This window comes from Buteo buteo, chromosome 5 (assembly GCF_964188355.1).
Source record: "Buteo buteo chromosome 5, bButBut1.hap1.1, whole genome shotgun sequence".
Classification (NCBI taxonomy): Eukaryota; Metazoa; Chordata; class Aves; order Accipitriformes; family Accipitridae; genus Buteo; species Buteo buteo.
The window spans coordinates 9,115,918-9,138,512 of record NC_134175.1 but is presented as its reverse complement, the minus strand read 5'-3'; the positions used below and the strand labels follow the sequence as shown (position 1 = coordinate 9,138,512).

General features: G+C 57.1%; 3 protein-coding genes across 3 annotated transcripts; all 3 read left to right on the top strand.

The window, feature by feature from the left end:
- The first annotated feature begins 136 nt into the window (after positions 1-136).
- On the top strand, positions 137-7,979 carry P3H1 (prolyl 3-hydroxylase 1). Its single transcript, XM_075027665.1, has 15 exons — positions 137-636; positions 1,143-1,295; positions 1,517-1,706; positions 2,159-2,290; positions 3,844-3,983; positions 4,721-4,810; positions 4,912-4,964; positions 5,307-5,428; positions 5,607-5,734; positions 5,818-5,913; positions 6,047-6,197; positions 6,706-6,823; positions 7,034-7,109; positions 7,264-7,404; positions 7,488-7,979. Exons 1-15 carry the CDS (start codon positions 160-162, stop codon positions 7,611-7,613), a joined length of 2,193 nt encoding a protein of 730 aa, XP_074883766.1. The 5' UTR covers positions 137-159; the 3' UTR covers positions 7,614-7,979.
- A 2,373-nt stretch (positions 7,980-10,352) lies between these two features.
- CLDN19 (claudin 19) lies at positions 10,353-15,021 on the top strand. Its single transcript, XM_075027712.1, has 5 exons — positions 10,353-10,575; positions 12,146-12,310; positions 12,536-12,623; positions 13,084-13,230; positions 14,647-15,021. The coding sequence occupies exons 1-5, from the start codon at positions 10,353-10,355 to the stop codon at positions 14,696-14,698; spliced, it is 675 nt and encodes a 224-aa protein (XP_074883813.1). The 3' UTR covers positions 14,699-15,021.
- A 4,382-nt stretch (positions 15,022-19,403) lies between these two features.
- Positions 19,404-22,200, top strand: LOC142031010 (claudin-16-like). The gene is made up of 5 exons (XM_075027713.1): positions 19,404-19,517; positions 19,872-19,974; positions 21,015-21,179; positions 21,331-21,522; positions 22,109-22,200. Exons 1-5 carry the CDS (start codon positions 19,404-19,406, stop codon positions 22,198-22,200), a joined length of 666 nt encoding a protein of 221 aa, XP_074883814.1.
- Positions 22,201-22,595: the final 395 nt, after the last annotated feature.

Here is a 22,595-nt window from a genome sequence, read left to right as displayed (position 1 = left end):
GGGCTGCAGGCGGGGCTACAGGCGGGGCAGCTGCGGGCTCTGATTGGTCCGCGGGCGGGGCGAGGCGGAGGGGGCGGGGCGCGCCGCTCTCCGGTGCCCGGTTGGGGGGCGGGGCGTTGGGGGGCGGGGCGTCGGCGGGCGCGGCCCCGAGGCTCGGCCATGGCGCTGCCCGCGCTGCTGCTGCCGCCGCTGGTGCTGCTGGTGCTGCTGGCGCGGGCGGCGACGCCGCCGGACCCGGAGCCGGCACCGGCACCGGTACCGGCCGACCTCCCGCTGCCGGCCCAGCCCCCGGACGCTCTGTTCGCCGCCGGCGCCGAGGCGTACGCTCGGGGCGATTGGCCCTCCGTAGTGCTGCAGATGGAACGGGCTCTACGGGCCCGGGCGGCCGTGCGTTCCCGGTTAGTGCGGTGCCGCCTGCGCTGCGCTAACGCTACGGCCGGACCGGTGGAGGGGGCCGACCCCCAGCTCGAACCGGTGCTCCGCGACCTGCTCTTCTTCCGGGGGCTGCTGCGCCGAGCCGCCTGCCTGCGGGGCTGCGGGCCCGCCGCACCTTCCCGGTACCGACTGGGTGACGAGCTGGACCGAGAGTTCAGCAAGCGCAGCCCCTACAACTACCTCCAGGTCGCCTATTTCAAGGTACGGGACCGGCAAGGGGAGGGCGGGGGGAGTCCGGCGGCGGCGGCGGCGGCAGTACCGGCAGCGACCCCGGGAGGGGAAGAGGGGCGTCCCGCTGTGGGGGGACCCGGGATGGGCGGGATGCCCGGAGGGATCGAGGGAGGGACACCGGAACGGGGCGTGGGACGGAGAGAACCGGGCGGGGGCGATGCCGGAGCGGGGGGTGCTCCCGAGAGACCCGGGAGGAGTCCGGCTGTCTGCCCTGGTGGGGTGGGGGGTGCCGGACGGCGGCCCCGGGCCCTGCCCGTCCCTCCGCTCCCCGCCTCCCCCCCCCCGGCAGTGCCACGTCGGAGCTCGCCGGAGCCACCCCCCGTCACCGCCCTCCAGGCTTCGAGACCCCCCCCCCCACCCCGAGCCACCGTGATGTCCCGGGGACTGAGGTCCCCTCCGTACCCCGGGGGGGGGGTCCGCACGGTGTGGCCGGCGCTGTCTCACCCCCCCCTTCCCCACCCCCCGGTCCTGCCCAGATGAACCGGCCGGCGCAAGCGGCGGCGGCGGCGCACACCTTCTTTGTGGCCAACCCCGGGCACCAGGAGATGAGGCAGAACCTGGAGTACTACCAAGCCATGGCAGGCGTCCGTGAGGATGACTTCACCGACCTGGAGGCCAAACCCCACCTGGTGAGAACCCCCCCGCCACCTCCCCTGCCTTGAGCAACCGCTCCCCAAACACCCAGCCACTGCCGGACCTGGGGAGGTGACACCGCGGCTGTTGGCTCGGCAACCTCATGAGATGCCACCTTGGTGCTGGGGGGCCATCCCGTGGGGACAAAGCTCCCCAGGCGCTCCACTGCAGGGAGCGGGGCGCCGAATCCCCACCATCGTTTCTCATCCATCTGCAGAGCGAGTTTAGGCTGGGCGTCCGGTTTTACACGGAGGAGCAACCGGCCGCTGCTATCCTGCACCTGGAGAAGGCGCTGGAGGAATATTTTGTGGCAGACGCCGAGTGCCGCGCGCTCTGTGAGGGACCCTACGACTACGAGGGCTACAACTACCTGGAGTACAATGCGGACCTTTTCCAGGCCATCACAGGTGGGAGCCGTGCGTGCTGTGTCCCGTCTCAAGAGTTGGGGACAATCCTGGGGGGGGTGGGTCCCCAAGAGGGCAAATGCCATCCTAGGCTTGACTAGGAGGAGCGTGGTCAGTAAGTGGCAGGAGGTGTTTGCCCACGCTTAGCACTGGGGGTGATGCCCAGGAATGCCCCAAATTCCAGAGGGATATGGAAACACAGGAGAGGGGCCAGCCGAGGGTCACCAGGACGCAAGGGTGGGAGGCTGAGGATGGCCACTCCGCCTCCAGAGAGCGGCACAACCCCACCACCGATCACACAGAGGTGGGCAACCACCATCCGTGAGGCTTTCCACTGCCAAAAAGCTGGCAGCAGCCCCACTGGGAGAAGGAGGTTGGAGCTGAGACCCCCTCAAGGTCCTGTCCACCAGCCCTTGGGTGACCACAAGCAGTGACATGGGGTTTTTCTCCACCAGATCACTACATGCAGGTGCTAAGCTGCAAGCAGGGCTGCGTTACGGAGTTGGCCTCGCAGCCCGGCCGGGAGAAGCCTTTGGAGGATTTCCTGCCCTCGCACTTCAACTACCTCCAGTTTTCCTACTACAACAGTAAGCAGCTTGTTGCCCCATCTTCCATTGGCTGTCTGTGCTGGACATCATGCTCTGCAGGGGCTGTTTTTCATGGGCAGAAATCGTAGACTCACAGAATGGTTTGGGTTGGGAAGGGACCTTCAAGCATCGTCTAGTCCAACCCAAGCTGCAGGGACATCTTGCGCTACATGAGGTTGCTCAGAGCCCCGTCCACCCTGACCTTGAACGCTCCCAGTGTCGGGGCATCCGTAACTTCCCTGGGCAACCTGTGCCAGTGTCTTGCCACCCTCATCGTAGAAAATTTCCTCCTTATGACCAACCTAAACCTACCCTCTTTCAGTTTAAAACCGTTGCCCCTTGTCCTGTCACTACAAGCCTTGGTAAAAAGTTGTCTCCATCTTCCTTGCAAGCCCCCTTTATACATGGAAAGGCTGCAAGAAGGTGTCCCTGGAGCCTTCTCGTCTCCAGGCTCAACAACCCCAACTCTCTCAGCCTTTCTTCGTAGAGTGTTCCATCCCTCTGACCATTTTCACGGCCTCCTCTGGACCCGCTCTAACGGGTCCATGTCCTCCTTGTGCTGTGGACCCCAGAGCTGGACACAGTGCTCCAAGGTGGGATCCCGTGAGAGTGGAGTAGAGGGGGAGCATCACCTCCCTGGACCTTCTGGCCACATTTCTTGTGATGCAGCCCAGGATACGGTTGGCTTTCTGGGCTGCGAGCCCACATTGCCGGCTCATGTCCAATTTTTCATCCACCAGTATCTCCAGGTCCTTCTCCACAGGGCTGCTCTAAACCTATCTCTTTACTGATACTGGTGGAGGACCTTCCACTTGACCTTGTTGAACTTCATGAGGTTCACACAGGCATGGTCCTCCAGCCTGAAATGTTCTGCAGGAGATCTGGATCTCGCTGAGCCTCGCTGCAGTAACCCTCCCTGTCTCTTTAGATGCTCAATTCCCGGGCAGCTTTGCTTTCCAAGTGAAATAACAGCCTAGAGAAGCATTTATTTTTTTTTTTTCTCCTGCCAGCTATCCACATCTTGCTCCAAACCACAGAGGCACCCTCCCCTCCAGAACTGTTAGTTATAACCCAGAAAAATATACCCCATTTTACTTTATTTTTTATTCACCTCCTTAAAAAAAATCTAAATTGTTTCTGTGCAAATTTCTCCAAAAGGAGGGAAAAAAGATGAAGTCCAAGAGGATTGAAAGGCTGTGTTCCTTTGCATGAAAGTGGGTCAGGGTGCTTAAGTGGCTGAAAATTGCAGGTTAGCCTGGAGATGGTTGGGTCTTGCTGCCTGGAAATAGGCTTCAAGATGTTGTCCAAGCGAGAAAACTACCCAAGCACTGGCCCTGATTTCTGGTGAGGTGATTTCTGGAGGCAGGATAACTCCTCAGACTCTTCATTTTTGCCTTTGTGGCAGCAGTTATCTTTGCTCCAGGGTATCTGCCCTGCTTGGGAGACCCTTTGGAGAACAATGATGACTTCCTCTCATTTCTCCTCCATATCCATGTTTGCTCTGTCTCTGATGCTCTTGGACGTGCTGTTAACAGCCCCGTTTCTCTTTGCAGACGGGAATTACGAAAAAGCCATTGAATGCGCCAAAACCTATTTGCTCTTCTTCCCAAACGATGAGGTGATGAACCAGAATTTGGCCTATTACACCGCCGTCCTGGGGGAAAACCTGGCAGGACCCATCCAACCCCGAGAGGTGAGCGACTGGCTGGGCTGAGCTGTTCAAGGGACATCTTCTCCCCTCCTTGGGGACCTCTGCAGAGGTTTTGGGGTCTGCTCTGGTCAGGTTTGCTCTGGTCCAGCCACCCTTTGGTGACAAGGTGGAGAGGAATGGATGGATGCAAGACCCAACAAGCTGGAAAATAGTTGAAAAACTGAAAAACATCATGGCAAAATATCTTTGGCCAAGTGAAGGCTTGATGGCTTGCACAAATGGACCAGCTCTTGTGGGAGAGGGCCGTGAGAGGCAGACGGACAGGCTTTTTAGGAGGCTCTGAGCCCACCTCTGCTACAGACCTCTACAACTGAAGTGAAATTGCTTAAAAAGGAGAGGATTTGGCTTCAAAATAGCTGGATCCAGATGCTCGGGTGCTGCCTGGGAGGTGGTAGGCAGGGATGGAGGTCTCTGCCCCACGTCAGCTGGAGCAGGGAAGGGAATCTGCTTCTGAAAAGCTTCCCGCAGGAGGGACACGCATGTGCCTCTGTCTCCCCCATCCTCTCCCCAGGGCTCATCCACACAGGACAGGGAAGTTCATGCGGGATGGGGAAACCCACTTGCTTCCCGGCTGCCAGAGGGACTGGGAAACCAGGGCTGCGGGTCCAGCGCAAGGACCATGGGAATGATGTAAACGCTGCACCCTCCTGCCCTCGCTCGGGGTCTTTCCAGAACCCTCATGCCGTGCCCTCACCTGGTCCCTCTGCCCCTCATCACAGGAGATCCAGGAATACCGCCAGCGAAGCCTGATGGAGAAGGAGCTGCTCTTCTTCAGTTACGACACCTTCGGCATCCCCTTCGTGGACCCGGTGAGTGGTGCTGGATGCAGTGGCCAGTTGAAAAGGGGACAAGGGGTCTGCATCCCAGCCAGATCCTTGTCCGGCTCCTGATGTTGTTCTTCTGGCTGCAGGACACGTGGACACCTGAAGAGGTGATACCAAAAAGGCTGCGAGAGAAACAAAAGTGAGTGCTCTCCCAGGCTGACGGCCAAGGCTATGCAACGGGGGGACCAATGGGATGTACCCCTCTTCCTCCGTGGGGTTTGGGCCAAAGACCGTGGCCATGGAGCTGCCGCCAGGGAGGTTTTTTGGTGTTGGGGCTGGAAGAGGCTGCTGGAGGGCAGAACTTTGCTCCCCATAGGCCCTTGGGTGATGGGGATGGGTAGGTCATCCCGAGCAGCTCAGGGTGAGGGCTGCGTTGAGATGACTCTCTCCAGCCTTGGGCATTGTCACCAGCCCCTGGAGACAACTTGTCCTGCCCTTGTCCTGATCCCCCTCGTTGGGTTGATGGCTGCCGCATGCCCAGGGTGGAGCGGGAGACGGCAGCACGGATCTCGGAGGAGATTGGCAACCTCATGAAGGAGATCGAGACGCTGGTGGAGGAGAAGGCCAAGGAGTCTGCCGATATGAGCAAGTTCATCCGAGAAGGTGCGGAGGGCCAGGAGGGGAGGTGGGATGGGGACCTCCGTGTCCCCCACTGCCAGCTCACGGCCCCTCCACGTGGGTGGAGCAGGAGCAGGTGGCAGGACCACAGCTTCCCACAGCGCTGTACCCCAGGGTTGGTGGCACCCATCCCTGCATCCTCCTGATCCCATTTGTGCCACAGGTGGCCCCTTGGTGTACGAAGGAGCCAGTGTCACCATGAACTCCAAGACCCTGAACGGCTCCCAGCGCGTCGTGGTGGATGGAGTCCTTTCTGCTGAGGAGTGCCGGGAGCTGCAGAGACTCACCAACGTGAGCACGGGGATGGGAGGAGCGGGCAGGGTCCCATCCTGCGGCTCAGAAGTCAGACCCATAACACCAATTGGGTTTTACAGGCAGCTGCCTCGGCCGGGGACGGCTATCGTGGGAAGACATCTCCTCACACTCCCAGCGAGACCTTCTATGGCGTGACTGTCCTCAAGGCCCTCAAGGTGAGGGTGGCTGTGGGGAGGGGGGAGAAACAGGCTGTGGAGACGAGGGAGGGGGTGGGTTTGAAGGCAGGCAGCTGCCCCTGCTTGCCCAACCCACCTGGGGCTGAGCCCACGTCCTTTCTGTCCCCCGCAGCTGGGCCAGGAGGGCAAGGTCCCCCTGCAGAGCGCCTACCTCTACTACAACGTGACAGAGAAGGTGCGGCACATGATGGAGTCCTACTTCCGCCTGGAGGTCCCGCTACACTTCTCCTACTCCCACCTGGTGTGCCGCACAGCCATCGATGGTGAGCATGGCCTCGGAGGAACACAACCTGAGGAGAAGCGAGTCTCCTTCAGCCTCTTGTCCTGTCTGGGTTCTCTCCAACAGCTGGAGTGGTCAGGCCTTGGACCTTTCCTTAGAGACCTCCTTGCTGCTCCCTAACCTGCTCCTTTTCCCAAAAGGAAGGCGTTGGGGAGCTTGTCCCTAAGCCCAGTTTGGGAAGATGAGCAGCTCTGTTGGTTGCCTCTAAGGGGGCAGGTGGCTTCATGCCGTACCAGATTTCAGCACCTGGAGGCATTTGGGATTGGGTGCTGGGAGAGGCTGTGTCTGGAGGGCCATGGAGATGCCATGGGACAAGTCAATGGGGGCTTGTGCCCTCCAAATGGCCTCTCATGGTCCACGCTCCAGCAAGTGGAAGGGCTTTAGGCTACACATGACTTTCTTGTCACCTCCAAGCACATGGTGCTTGGGGACGGTCCCCGGTCCTGCAGGGACAAAGGGGTCCTGATGTGCCAGGTCTTCTTCCACCCTAGAGAAGCAAGAAGGCCGGAGTGATAACAGCCATGAAGTGCACGTGGACAACTGCATCCTCAACGCGGAGGCCCTGGTGTGTGTGAAGGAACCTCCAGCCTACACCTTTCGGGATTACAGGTACTGGTGGTGTCCATCAGCCAGAGCTTCCCCACCTGAGGGCACCATGGCTTGGTTGGCACCTGGGTTGGAAGGAGCAGAGTGGGAGGACAGCCCAACCCGGGCTCTCCTGCCTCTGGCTCTTGCTGTGGCATTGGGGGTGGTCCCGGTTGCTGGAGCTGTGGCCTGGGGTGATGGTCGTCACCTCCACTTGTCCCCTGCTTCGTTTAGCGCCATCCTCTACCTCAACGGGGACTTTGAAGGAGGAGCTTTCTACTTCACCGAGCTGGATGCCAAGACGGAGACCGTAAGTAGCTCAGCTCCTTGAGGATCCACATGCAGCACCAAACCCCTGGCCCCATCCCCTGTGCCACCACAAGGGATGAAGTTGGGTTGGGGGGGACCAGCTCACCCCCTTGCCCACCGGGTGCATCCTGACTGGGGTCTCCCATCCATGACAGGCAGAGGTTCAGCCGCAGTGTGGCCGTGCCGTGGGCTTCTCCTCTGGCTCGGAGAACCCCCACGGGGTGAAAGCCGTGACCAAGGGCCAACGCTGCGCCATCGCCCTCTGGTTCACCCTAGACCCTCGACACAGCGAGCGGGTAAGCCCCCTCCCCAGCAGCGGGTGGGGTTTTTTTGGGGGGGAACAATGGCCGTGCTTATCCCCGTGGGTCTTGCCCCACAGGAGCGCGTGCAGGCAGACGACCTGGTGAAGATGCTTTTCAGTGCGGAAGAGGGAGATTTGCTGCCAGAGACGGAGCCGGAGCAGGAACCGCCAGCTGCCGTCGCGGGGGGGAAGGACGAGCTGTGATGTCCCATGGGGACCAGGACGTCCCCTCCGGGACCAGCAACACCAGCATTGCGGCTTCAGGCTGCTCAGCCATGGGGCTGATGGACAGGACCCCCCCCTCTGCCCCCAACCGACGTGGGATGGGGAATTGGGGGATGCCCTGCACCACCTCTGCAGCATCCAGCATCCCCCCCGCGGAGCTGACCTGGGGGTATGGCAGAGACTCTGGGGGGAGGTGGGGGACAAGGGAGGGATGCTTTTCTAGGGGTGAGGACCCGGTGCCACAGTAGCAGACACGTGCCTTGCTGCTCAGCTGAACCTGCAGCTATTTAAGTGCCTTCTGCAGAAAATGGGTGAATAAAGGCGGGGGTTTTTTTTTCTAAGCTGTCGCCTGCTGAGCGGGGGGGGGGGGCAGAGGCTGCTGTCCACCCCGCCACCTTGGCTGCCATCTGGTGGTGGGACACATCCTTCCCTCCTTGCAAACATTTACCTGAGGGTTTTGCAGCCCTGCAATCCCAGGAAGGCATTTTTGGGGGGGACAAGGGGGACTTTTTGAGGGTGCTGCAACCCCTACATAAGCCCCACAGCATCCCCTGGACACTGCTCCTGCAGCGTGGGAAGGGACCCACGATTTTAGGGAGGGAACCGTCCTTGAACAAGAAGGACATTGAGCACCGTGGCACCCCCCAAACAGGGCATCGAATTGTTCCCGTGGGTGTCTGGCCATTACCATAACCATCTGGGGAATGTGAGTAAATAAATCCTGCCCCACGCCGCCGGAGCTGGGCACCCCCGTAATATTTGGAGAGGGCGTAGGGCAGGTCCCGTTCAGCATCGGAGTGGGAGACGAGGGGTCCTGGGGGACCGTTTCTCTGGGATGAATGGATGGTCCCGCTGGTGGTTGCCCACCATCCCGGTGTCCAACCCCGGCCGGCCGAGCGCGTGAGCAGACTGCTGATGAGGTCGGGGTGGTTAACGATTGCCAGGTCCTGGGGCTGCCACTTGCTTGGTGTCACCGGGGCGGTGGCACGTGTCCCCCCCGCACCGTCAATGGGGGCTCTTGTTGATGCCGTGGTGGCGTGCCCGGATTCCCCCCGTGGAGAGGCGAGGGTCAGGCCTGGGGGTGTGGGGAGCACGACCCCCTTCTCCGCTCCCGTGCCAAATTCCTAGAGCCACCCCTGGGGCCTCTGTGGCTGGAGGAGGGTCCCGGCCCACGGCGGGGGTGCAAGGGGTCAGGGATGGGTTGGGGGCTCACCTTCCCCCAGTCCCCCTTCCCTGCCTCCCTTGGGGACCCCCATTTTCCCATCTCCCTCCACTGTTGCTTGGGGGGTCCCCACCTCCCTCAAGACCCAAATACCACCCCATGCTCCAACTGTCCCCCCCCCCAGGACTCAAATCACCCCCCCAGACCCAAATCTCCTCCTCCAGACCCAAATTGCCCCCGAGGCCCCAAATCTTCCCCCCCCCCAGTACCCAAATCGCCCCAGACCCAAAACACCCTACCCTGACCCAAATCTTCCACCCCCCCAGACCCAAATCCTCCCCCAGATCCCAAATCCCCATGCCCCCAGGACCCCAATCTTCCCCCCTTCCCCAGGCCCCACATCTCCCACTCAAGACCCAAATCTCCCCCCAAAAGCCCCAAATCTCCCCCAGGACCCCAATCTTCCCTCCTCCCCCAGGCCCCAAATCTCCCACTCAAGCCCCAAATCTCCCCCAGGACCCCAATCTTCCCTCCTCCCCCAGGCCCCAAATCTCCCACTCAAGCCCCAAATCTCCCCCAGGACCCCAATCTTCCCTCCTCCCCCAGGCTCCAAATCTCCCACTCAAGCCCCAAATCTCCCACTCAAGCCCCAAATCTGCCCCAAGCCCCAAATCTCCCCCAGGACCCCAATCTTCCCTCCTCCCCCAGGCCCCAAATCTCCCACTCAAGCCCCAAATCTCCCCCAGGACCCCAATCTTCCCTCCTCCCCCAGGCTCCAAATCTCCCACTCAAGACCCAAATCTCCCACTCAAGCCCCAAATCTGCCCCAAGCCCCAAATCTCCCCCAGGACCCCAATCTTCCCCCCTCCCCCAGGCTCCAAATCTCCCACTCAAGCCCCAAATCTCCCCCAGGACCCCAATCTTCCCTCCTCCCCCAGGCTCCAAATCTCCCACTCAAGCCCCAAATCTCCCCCAGGACCCCAATCTTCCCCCCTCCCCCAGGCTCCAAATCTCCCACTCAAGACCCAAATCTCCCACTCAAGCCCCAAATCTCCCCCAGGACCCCAATCTTCCCTCCTCCCCCAGGCTCCAAATCTCCCACTCAAGACCCAAATCTCCCCCAGGACCCCAATCTTCCCCCCTCCCCCAGGCTCCAAATCTCCCACTCAAGCCCCAAATCTGCCCCAAGCCCCAAATCTCCCCCAGGACCCCAATCTTCCCCCCCTTCCCCAAGCTCCAAACCTCCCACTCAAGACCCAAATCTCCCCCCCTCCCCCCCCCCAAGTCCCAAATCCCCCCCAAGTCCCAAATCCCCCCCAGGACCCCAATCTTCCTCCTTCTCCCAGACCCAAATCTCCCCCTATGGGACCCCAAATCTCCCTCCCGGATCCAACACACACCCCCCCCCCCCGCCCCGGCCAAATCTCCCCGGGGGGGCGTGGCCGACTGGGGAGGGGGGCGTGGCCGGGAGGGGCGTGGGCGTGCCCGCGGCGCGCCGTGGCCGTGGCCGTGGCCGTGGGGGGGAGCGCGGCGCGGGCAGGCGGGAGGCGGCGGCGATGGGCGGCGGGGCGCGGGAGCTGGCCGGGTACCTGGCGGGGCTGGGCGGGTGGGTGGCGGCGCTGGCGGCCGCCGTGCTGCCGCAGTGGAGGCAGAGCTCGTACGCCGGGGACGCCATCATTACGGCCGTGGGGCTTCACGAGGGGCTGTGGATGAGCTGCGCAGCCCAGAGCACCGGGCAGGTCCAGTGTCGCCTCCACGACTCGCTCCTCTCCCTCGACGGTGGGTACGGGGCGGGGAGGATGGGATGGGGGGCGGGGAAGGGACCGGGGCCCCGTGGGGATGAGCCTGGCTTCTTTCCGTGGGATAGAGACACCCCCCTCCGTGGGGCTGAGCTCCCCTGTGTGCCCGAACTGCCCGTGCCCCCCTGCAGGTCTGAGCCCCTCTCTGGGTTTGAAGCCGCTGTATGAGTATGAGCCCCTCTTACGGGCTTGACACCCCCCCCATAGGGGTCTGAGCCCCTCTTATGGGTTTGACCCCCCCCATGGGTCTGTGCCCCTCTTATGGGTTTGACACCCCCCCGTAGGGGTCTGAGCCCCTCTTATGGGTTTGACACCCCCCCTTATGGGTCTGAGCCCCTCTTATGGCTTTGACACCCCCCCTTATGGGTCTGAGCCCCTCTTATGGGTTTGACACCCCCCCCATGGGTCTGAGCCCCTCTTATGGGTTTGACCCCCCCCGTAGGGGTCTGAGCCCCTCTTATGGGTTTGACCCCCCCCATGGGTCTGAGCCCCTCTTATGGGTTTGACACCCCCCCCATGGGTCTGAGCCCCTCTTATGGGTTTGACACCCCCCCGTAGGGGTCTGAGCCCCTCTTATGGGTTTGACCCCCCCCATGGGTCTGAGCCCCTCTTATGGGTTTGACACCCCCCCCATGGGTCTGAGCCCCTCTTATGGGTTTGACACCCCCCCGTAGGGGTCTGAGCCCCTCTTATGGGTTTGACGCCCCCATATGGGTCTGAGCCCCTCTGTGGGTTTGACCCCTTCCCTGATAAGGGTCTGAGCCCCTCTGTGGGTTGGAGTCAGCCTCCCGTGGGTCTGAGCCCCTCTGTGGGTTTGAAAACCCCCCCCAACAGATCTGTACCCTCTCCACGTCTGAGTGCCCCTGAGGGTCCGAGCTTCCCTGGCCCCACCAGTGGTCTGAGTCCTCTGTAGGTCTGAGCCCTCTTGTGCAACCCCCCCGCCATGGGTCTGAGCCCCTCTAATGCTCCTGAGCCCCCCTCAGAAGGGTCTGAGCCCCCTTCACCCCTCCACTGATCTGAGCCACAATGTGGGTCCAAGCCTTCCCCCTCCACCCAGTGGGTCTGAGCCCCTCTTGGCCCCTGACACCCACCCCCAGGTCTGAGCCCCTCTTGTCTCCATGGGTTTGAGCCCCTTTGCGTGTCTGAGACCCCCCCCCACCCCGGCCCCTGTGGGTCTGAGCTCCAGGGTGGGCATCACGTTTGGGGACTGACAGTGCCCCGTGGGGACATCACAAGCCCCGGGGCTGTGCATCACCCTTGTGGCATTTGGGGACTGCGGTGCCGCTGTGGGCAAAGTGTTTCCCAGCCCAGGAAATCATGGCGAGGATGAGTGTGGTAGGGAGGAAGGTCAGGGAAGACATTGGGAGCGGTGCCCTGAGCTGAGGTCTCCCAGGCTGGGGAAGGGGTGACACGGGAGCCACACAGCAAGGACAGGGTTAAGGACAGGTTCATCCCCGGCGTGGGACGAGGTGACCTTGCTGTCGGAGTCCGGCTGTGGCCGAAAGCACATGCTGGCGAGCAGCTTTTCTCCCCCCTGCCCCCGCTTACAGTTCACATCCAGACCTCCCGGGCTCTCATGGTGATTTCTCTCCTCCTGGGCTTCTTCGGCATCATCGTGAGCGTGGTGGGCATGAAATGCACCAAAGTTGGCGAAGAGGATCCCGTTACCAAGAGCCGCATCGCTGTTGCTGGAGGCATCCTCTTCATCCTCTCTGGTAAGGCAGCTCCAGCCTTTGCACCTCTCTGATGCAGAAGACCTCAAACACCTTTTAAAAGCTGTTTGATGGAGGAAGGGGAGAGGTTTGGTGATGGGCTGGGTGTTGGTGATGTCCAAGGTTTGATGTCTAGTTGAAGAGGTCCCTGCTCATTGCAGGGCGATTGGACTAGATGACCTTTAAAGGTCCCTTCTAACCCAAACCATTCTGCGATTCCATGTCCAGGTCTGTGCACACTGGCTGCCGTGTCCCTGTACGCAACACAGGTCACCTACGAGTTCTTCAGAGAGAGCAGCGTCCCCATCAACGCCAGGTAAGAGCCCGGCTCAGGGGATGCTCTTTATCTGAATCCCATCTTGTCCCTGCGCTTCCCAGAGGACCTTCCCTTGCCAGTTTTGGCAACGCGCTGGGTCGTAGGCAGATGTCCCACGCAGGGTGGGACCTGTACCACCCCACAGCTGCCATGGTGCTGAAGGTCTCCCCGATGCTAAAGCATGAATGGTACCAGCGCCAGCTTTGCACTGGGACAGAGTAAAAACACTCACGTGGGATTTCAGTCCAAGGGAGGATTAAAGCACGGGGAAACCTAGTCGCTGGATTCGGCCAGAGTAAAAGATGGGGGTAGCCAGAGAGAAGAAGAACCAATATCTGCCTCAACATCGCCCGTAGCCTCGTCAGGGCTTCGAGCATCCTTGTGCCCACCTCAGTTTGCACTTCTGCCTTTTCCAGCTCCCCCCCCTCCCCAATGCTCCCCTCTCTCTCTCTCCCCGCAGGTACGAATTCGGCTCGGCTCTCTTCGTCGGCTGGGGGGCCGCCAGCCTCACCGTGCTGGGAGGGTCCCTCCTGTGCTGCTCCTGCCCCGCCAAAGAGCGGCGAGGACAGCAGTACTACCGACAGTCGCAGCCTTCGACGACTCGGGAGTACGTCTGATCCCTAACCCTGCCCTCTTGCTGCCCACTGCCCCCCTCCCCTCCCCAGAAACCGGCAAGACCCCGGCACTCCCACCCTGCCTGGTCCCTGGATGCCCCACGAGACCTTTCTTCTCCTCCTCATCCTCCAGGTTTCAGCACCATTTGCAGCGCCATCCCCTAAAACGGGGGGTTTGGGTGGTCGTAGCTCCCGTATCCATCCTTACCAGGCTCCCCCCAGCCGGGCGGGTCGGCCCCCCCCCAGGGTGGCCAAGACCGTGGGTGGCTGGACCGCGTCCGTCTGCGGAGCAGTGGCAGCGGCGGGGCGATGCCGCTCCCGCGGGGGCACGATGCCGGTCCCGTGGGGGTGTGCTGCACAGAAGTGCTTTGTGCTGTCACCCCTCCACATCCCACCCACCCTCTGCATCCTATTTTCAGGAGCAAGCGGGGAGCAAAGCCGGTGCTTGGTTTTCCCGGGATGAAGCTGCTGCCCACCTCCATCAGAGCCAGCCCAACCCAGGGCTCGAGCATCCCTGCACCCCGCTTTTGGCAGAGGGATGCTTTTGGGGTGCAAGCTTTCCCCTGCCTCGTTGCCACCCAAAAGCAGCATTATTTTTAATTATTATTAATTCTTGATTTAAGCCCAGTTGCTGGTGCTCCAGCTGAGTTCTGCCAGCTAAAATCTGCCCTGGGCTTATTTCTCACCAGGCACAAGTATGTGGCCTTGTTAAGCAGAAGAATAAATGGCGTTGGTCAAATTAAAGCAGGCGAAAAGGGGGCTTTGAACACAAAGCAGTGGTTTGTTTTTATTTTTCGTGCCCAGCACAGCTATTTTGGGTAGCAGATGGACAGACCCATGAATTTTGATGCCTCCCCACTGTGTCCAAATCCCTCTTCCCCCCAACAGGATCCCCTGGAGCAGGCGGTGAAGTCTTCAAACACCAACGTGCTAATTGTCTCCACCTCCTTGTACCTCGTCTTGACAGCTACTAACTGCTCTGCAAACGCCGTAGCTCCAATTTCATCTGTAAATCCCCCCCAAAGCTCCCCATACCTCCATCCATCCATCTGTATTGCGTGTGCTATGCCAGCTAACCTGCAGGAAAAAACAGTGGAAATGATCCAAAGAGTTTGATTATATATTTTTTTTAATCCCAGTTAGCTGAAATAGCTGATTTTTTATTTTATTTTGCTCTGTTTTATGTTGCTCTGTTTTATTTCATTTTCCTCTATTTTATTTTGTTTTCCTCTATTTTATTTTATGTTGCTCTATTTTATTTCCTTTCCCTCAATTTGATTTTATGCCCATGTGCTGTTTTGGGTCCTGGTCTGTGCTGGAGGGGAAGCAATGATATTTTTGCCCTGGGGGGGGGGTGATTCCTCTTTCTCACTTGGGACTAACAGCCCTCTTTCTCTTTTAAATTGCAGACCCCCTATAAAAATGTCTTCTTCACCCATCAGGGGAGAGCAGTGCTTATAGTCTGTCTTCACCCATCAGGTGCTTGGTTGGCTGAACCCAACTTGTGGGGTTCCCCTCCAAAAATACACACCAAAAGCTACTGCAGTGAGGATTGAAAAGGAAACTCGTGCTTTAAAAAAAAAATCAATCAAAAAGGTGTTTTTATATCAGGAGCACAGCATTGTGTAGAATAATGTTTTTATTCTTTTAATATAAACTTGCATTAACTTTTCTATGGGATGCATGGCCGTGGGAATGGGACCGGTTGGGATTTTTAAATGCATTTTTTTGCTGATTGTTTGTACTAAAAATTGTGACTCAGTGGTATTAAAATGTTTCCAATCATGGGCATCTTTCTAAAATCGTCTCTTTGTTCTCCCCTTTTCCAAATCTGAGCCAGTCCCCTGCAAGTGACGCCTTTGCTGAGTCGAATCAACTTGGGCAGCGTGGTCCAGGCAGGTGATTCCCTCCCATGCTGAACTTTTTTTGCCCTCCTGGTCAGGTGCTCGCTAAATATCTCGAGTCTTTTGCCACGTGTTGCTCTCGAAAGCGGGGATGTGGCCTTAAAAATTGCTTGATTTAAGGCTAAAGCCATGGAAGAGCCCAGATGTCCCATGCGGCAGGGTCACATCCAGCATCTCGTGCTCGCAGACACCACTTGGTCCCTCCGCAGAGCTCTTCCCAAGGCTGAACACGACCAGCATCCTCCTCTTATTGCCCCTCTAAGCTGGGCTGTCCCTTATTTTCTCCCATTTTCCATCAATTCAGAGCTGGCTTGTGCCTAATTGGGCACTTGGCTAATTGAAGCTGATTTTTGCTTTGCCGGTGGAGGGGCAGGACCCCCTGTCCCATGACACTGTGCTTGGTTTTTCCTTAGGGGATGATGCTTCTCATCCAGGATATTGCAAAGCCACTGCCTTAGCTCAGCATCCTCATCCTGTCCGTGGCATCTGGACCACAAATACATCCCGTCCCACCTCAAAGAGCAGGGATTTTGGGTCCTCAGTGGCTCCCGGGACATCTCCATGAGTCACCCAAGGGCTCCCAGGGGATGGATGCCCAGGCTGGAAGCACATCAAAGTGTGGGGGGGGAGGGTGTGGTGTGTGGGAAAATAGCTGAGCGACGATAACGTGTTTGGGGGTATAAAGGCCCCCACTGTCCTCCGGACAATTCCTCATGTGTTTTGCACAGGGCAAAGCAGGATAAAATACGGGAACAGGACACAGCGTTCACTGCGATACGTGGGATCTGCCTCCATCCGCATCACATGCAGGCTAAAACATGGGGGGTTTCCCCCCCCCAACATACTTCTATTTAATAAAATCAGTATGATGACCAAAATTGAGATTTCTGGTCATACATCTTGCTCACATCCAAACCCCTGTGAAATAATATTAATTTTTAAATAGGCAGAAATGAGGCAAAAGGGAAAATGACCCCCCAGATGCCAAGATCGCAGCAAATCTCACTAAATTGCCACAGCACTGAAAAAAATCACCTTTTTTTCTTTAAAAAAAAAAAATATTGAAATAATTTTAAAAGCCATTTCAGTGCCCCTTGTTATATTTAGCACGAAGATGTTTCTGTGACAGTGCTGCCCTTGGCTGGGGGCCTGCAACCGGTCTGCACGCAGAGGGGCTTTTCTCATGCCTCTGAGCCATGACTGGTTTAATTTGGTGGTGGTTTTATTCATTTTTATACATTTTTATTTGTTGGCCTGCCCCACTGGCATCTAGAGTCCTCTCTGCCTCTATGAGATGGCCCCATCAAAGAAAACATCTTTATTTCTTTTTTTTTTCCTTCCAACCATAGCAGGTTTCCCCTGCACAGCATATGCTAAAACACAAAGATTTGGGTCTTCTGTCAACACCATTTTTTTAACACAAGGGTTTTACAAACCTAGTGGGACACAAGATCTGATTTTCACCTTCATTAACGAGGGAAATGATCTTTATTCAACTACCGATAGATCTGCCCCTCTGCCTGCATCTTTTCAACCCCCCCAAAAGGTTTCAGCTGAGAATTGACAAGGCAGATTAGTTCGATATATAATAAACTGACTGTTTGGATGAGCAGAAAATGAAAATACGGCTATTTTATAGGTGTCACCAGGGCATGCAGCTGCAGTTTTGTATTGCTTCAGGGTCACACCAGAATTTCACATCATGTATATCCAAGTACCATAAAATCCTGAGATGTAAATGTTGGAAAATGAAGGTACACAAACCCTCCTGGACGTTCTCATCCCTAATTCCCCACTACACGCTGAAGTGTTGGACCTGCCGTGTGCCAAAATCCTGGGAAAACAGGATAACCCAAAATAAAGCCACAGCGATCGCACACATCAAGCACCCGGGTGCCTCTGCGGGGCTGAAGCTCAAGGATTTGCCAAGACCCTGGTGTGTTGCCAAAAGCCCCACAGTTCAATGCTGCAGAGGATTATCTAGAGGGGAAAAAAAAATCAAAACCAAACCCAAAACAAACTCAAAAAGCCCAAGTGCATCTCTTAAATATAATCCCCGAAATAGAAATATGGATGTGTTTTCCACGGGTTTAGGAGATGAGGGTGTAGCGATGTCTGAGAGCCATGGGACACAACTGATCCCAGGGATGCTCGGAGGATGCTGCAACATGACACTTGGTGAGAATGAGAGCAAAAGCAATTTTTTTCTGAATAGTAGGGGATCAGGGAACAAACCTGAAGCTTTTAGGGCAGCTCCAAGTGCCAGGCAGCTGGGGTACCAGTTTCCAGGGTGACAAAAATCTCCTCGGGGGCCTGACAGACCATGTTATCTGAGCCGTAACCACTGCAGTGGTTATCACTTGTTTTCCACTTCATGAGGAAAAAAAAAAAAGGGTCTTAATTATTGACTGCATGCCTGGCCAAAAGGTTCTAATTATCTTCCTTGCATTTTAGCTTCTTTCTCTGGCCACCTCCACCCCTCTTGCACCAGTCCTGGGGACCCAACATGTCTCAGACCACTCACTCCAAAGCATTAATTAAAAATATTGGGCTATTTGCCCGGGACACAGAGTCCCCCACCTAAGGAGTGTTCCCGGCAGGTTCCCACAGGTTTCCCCACGTGATATTTTTGGGGGAGGCTCCATTTCCAACCTATTACCGTTTTAACTGCAGGGATGCCTATCACGCTTTGGAGCACAAAGCCCATCTGACGTGCTTTGGAAAAACCTTAAATAGTCCGGCACTGGCTCTGGCAGGCATTGCATTTCCCCGACTCCATCAGGTGGGTCAGGATTGAATCCCATCGACACTTGAAAGAATCTTCAAGACCCACGTCCCCAGCCCCACTCATCGGCAAGAAAGAGCTTTTGTCATCATCCCACACCAGCAAGGATGAGCCTGTGGTGAAGGTAACACTCCCGCCCCGAGCCCCTTTTTATTTTTTTTTTGCTTGCTGATATAACTCAGCCGGCTGAACAGATTTTCTTCAAAGGCCCCAAAACAGCTAATGTTTAGTGGAAAAAAATAAGGTTATGGAGAGTTAGCTCAGAAGGGAGCCTGGGAAATTAAAAAAATATTGCAAACGGGGGTCTAAGCAGCTGCCTGTTAATAATGAGATACACTCTCAGAGTGAAGCTGACGGAAATGCTGAAAGAGTGGGGGTGAGTGGTACCTCTGCTCCCAGCGACATCCCGAGAGGGGATGTGGTAGGAGATGTTGCACTCTGGGTGTGGGGACCACGACCTTCCTTCCCAACTCTGCCCCAGGGGAAGCCTGTGCCACGCCAGGGTGGGCAGCATCTGGGTGAAGGTCACAAACCCAGTAATGGTGAAGAGTCATCACCCTACAATAATTAACCCATGCAGCTCAGAGACCCATCCAGTCTCATTAATTAACTGACTCATGGGAACCCCTCTGTCCAAAGGGCTGTCACAGTGGTTGCGACTTCAGGCACTAAAATATTTAGCATGTTGGGTTGCAAAACACAGCAAGGTGGGATTCATATCCAGGCTTTGGAGATCTGTGCTCCATACCTTGGGCACAGCTCCCCTTTCTGCAAAATCCCTCCATCTCTGGCAAGGATGGAAAATAGATGGTCTTTTCTGGCTTTGGAAAGCCTTGGCAGCACTTAAGGGCACCTACATCAAGCCCCAGCAGCCCTCATCCACCTTCATAATGGGAGATGCTTTCTTTGGGCTTTCTGCTTGAGATTAGAACACCTCCATGGGACACTTGCTTGTGTTCCAACCTGGATGTTTCAACACTTCATTGCTTTTCTTGGAGGAAAAAAAACAAAAGCAAGAAAAGGAAGGTGCTCTTCCCACCAAACCATGTGGCTGCAGGGATGGAGGCAACAAGAAAAAGTCAGGATATCAGGAGATGCATGCTCAGATCACAGGTTTTGACAACAGCAGTTGTTTGGCAATGGTTTCCCGCAGCTCTTGATTCCCAAAGGGCAAGTACTAATGGTTGGCAACTTCAGATGGTCTATTTGGAAGAGAGGACATCCAGAGAGCAGCCTGATGTGTGTATGTCTCCACTGCAATATTAATGTATCCTTGAAGGCCCTGTCTAAGGGTACCTCGGCTAAGGGTGTTAGAGCATTTTGGCAGCACTGAGGACCATGCAATGGGACCCAGATGACTCACAGGGATTCAGGGGACGCCTTGGCCTAGGTGGCACTTTGTCCTTGGTGGATCGGGTACCTGGGAAGTGGTCAGAGTGGAGGCGGCAGACATCTCTGTGCCCTTGCAGGTAACCCCATGAGCACGGCCTTGCAGATGACAGCGTTCGGTCTTGCTCTTCTCTCAACCATCTTCCTGCTCCTTGCCACATGCACCGACTGCTGGATGGTGAACGCTGATGACAGCTTGGAGGTGAGCAGAGCAGCCATGGTCAAGGTTAGCAGAGCAACCATGGTCAAGGTTAGCAGCTGGGAGCAAGGTGGGTGCCTTGATGCCCATGGGGTTGCACCATGTCTCCCCGGGCTTGGCAAGGGGACACGGTGGGACAAACCCACTGCTTTCTGCATGAGCTGGAGGATTAGAGAGGTAGAGAAATGCTGGAGCAGAAGGAGGAGACAGAGAGCAAGGTATGGATAGGGAGTCACCAGGACATGTCCAGCTGTGGTGGTGAGAGCCTGAAGGTCTGCCTTGCTGGGCTGGGATATCCATGAGGAGCTGGGGTGCTTTTTGGTGCTTTTTGCTTGAGTGTCTTTCTCCGGCTTCCAGGTAAGCCACAAATGCCGGGGGCTTTGGAGGGAGTGTGTCACCAACATGCAGGATGGTGTCAGGACCTGTGACCAGTATGACTCCATTTTGGCTGACCATCCAGGTAAGCTGGCACGGCCTGGAGGCATTTTTTAAGTTCACAGCTAAGAGTTTTCCCCCCTTCCCTTTTCAAGAAGATGATCCTTGTTGCAAAGGGCTGACCTTCATCAGTTAGCAACGCAGGCTCGGGGCTTCTCTTGGTCTCCTGTCCCATCAGCACAGCCTGGATAGCAACCCGTGGTTCAGCCAGATCTGCCATGGGGTCACCAAGCAGGAGAGAGGCCATGAAGCCGTGCCACCTCACAACAAAGGTGTTTTGGCATGCAGACCCCAGGCGCAGCTCCTGCCCCTGTTGCATGGTGGGGTTTGCAACCCCATTGATGTTGCATGCAGGGGTGAAGACCGTTCCTACTGGCCAAGGACTTGTGTCCTCAGCTCACAAACAGTCATCCTGTGGTATGGAGGTTTCTCCTGGCCTGCACAGGGGACGTCAGGCACCGCACAGGAGAGCCCTTGTCCTGTATAGGGTGATCACATGGGACAACACAGGTTCGGGCAGTGGAGAAGGGAACAAGAAGTCAGGGTGGACTAAGTGGGGCTGGTGTGCTGCTCTGGGGAAAAAGCTTTGCAGGGAGAAGTCACATTGCACACGGCTGGTGATGTGAACCATGCCAATTCTCATATTTTTCGCTGGTATGTTGACATTTGCTGTTCAAAACACCAGCTACACAACTTGGAGGAAAAAACAGACAGTCTGGACAGAAGCACCTTCTGTCCAAGCCTGTGCAAGAAGGTCTTGAGTAGGTGATCACATCCCGGGTGCTGACTGGTGCACCTTAAGTTGTTTGATTTCTTGAGCTCGTCTAATAATGGGCTTATTAAGTCCTGTCGCAAGGTTTCTGATGATCCTGGTGAGCACCTTGCCTATGGCACATCACAGGCATGGGGTTGGTGGGTCCCAGTGTAGATATCTCCTATGGACATGGCCACTGGTGAGCTGGGTGACTCTAGCAGGGGCACAGGCAGCAATCTTGAGTGGGGAGACCAGTTCCTCTGAGCATTCCTCAGTTCCCTTTCTGGGTGTTTTTTTCCTTCCCTGCCCAGTGAAGATCGTGGTGACGCGGACCCTGCTGATCACAGCGGACCTCCTGGCTGGCCTGGCTTTGGCTACGCTGCTCCTTGGGCTTGACTGCATCAAGTTCCTCAAGGAAGATCCTCGTGTCAAACTGAAGATGTGCTACGGGGCCGGTGTCATCCTTGGCGTCGGGAGTGCGTGGCTGGGAGAGCTCGGGGGCAGATGGACCTCGTGTCCCACGGGGAGCGGGGGGGATGCTGGGAACTAGGGGTACCCCCTCAGAGGGGTCTTGGGGAGCATGGGGGGAGGTTCTATGGCTTTCTTAGCCAGCCCCGTTTCTCCTAGGCATCCTGGGTCTTGTGGGCTCCGTGTGGTATGCAGTGGATGTCTACTTGGAGAGGGCCATGCTGGTGTCGCACAACATATTCCTGGGAGTCCACTACGACTTCGGGTGGTCGTGCTGGCTGGGGATGGCTGGCTCGATGGGCTGCTTCGTGGCATCCGTCCTGCTGACCTGCTGCCTCTATGCCTGCACAGGTCAGTCTGTCCTGTCCCACCCTATCCCACCTTAAGTAGCTTTTTGCCCTGCAGGGATGTACGTGGGGCAAAAGACCAGCTCGGAAGGCACAGGCAGTTCTCGCAGGGTTCAGCCAAATCAAAGGGAACCCCTTCATGTCTGGTCTGTGCACCTTGGTGGGGTAGGCTGGGTCATGCCAGGCAGGATTGGGCTGAGCAAGGACCCCATAAGCCCCATCAGGGGCATGGAGGGGGGGTACAGAAACATTCCATCCACATCTGTGGGATGTTGAGGTTCTGGTAAAGATGTCTTGATGTCTACCCAAAGCAGCGGCCATGCTGGAGCCGCATCACTGCAACCAGCCAAAGCCTGAGCCAGTTTTCGCAAGGATGTGCCGGTGGAAATCTGGCCATCCCACCATGGGGGACGTGGGGCCGGTGATGCCTCACCAGACATCATCTCCAGCCCTTACGCCTGGTCCCACTGGGTGGAAGCCGACCCCACTGTCCGCATTCATTTCTCCTGCCGCATCCCCATGCTGTAGCATCCCCCCCCAGCCCCCCTGCTATTGCCAACCATGACACAACCCCAACTCTTTCCCGGCAGACCCCAGCAGCCGCTGGCAACCCCAGAGGTTTCCTCAGCCCCAGAGTCAAACGGCCACCAGCAAGATGTACGCCATGGACTCCCGCGTGTGATGGGCAGCAGCACCTCCTGCACCCGGCCCTGCTGCGGCACGCTCTCCCCTCCCAGCCTGACCCCATTAAAGCACCATCACCTATACTGGGACATCTCTGCGGTTGCTTTAAGGCTCTGATTGCAGGGTCCACGTGAGCTATAGCATCAGTGGCTGCAAAAAAGCAAGGGTGCTGCAGAAGTTACCCACAGAGGAGGTTTTTTTCCCCGCTTCCAGCCAGGTTTTATGGAAATAAACCCCAGAAAAGTGTTGCTTTAAGCAAAGATGCCCCCTGAGTCGCCTGGGGAAGCTGTTAGGACGCTGAGGGCAGAGGAGCTCCTCTGACATTGCTCAGCTGGTGCTTTGGAGGAATTTAAGCGGAAAGTCTTTTCTGCATGGAGCAACACTGACTCCACG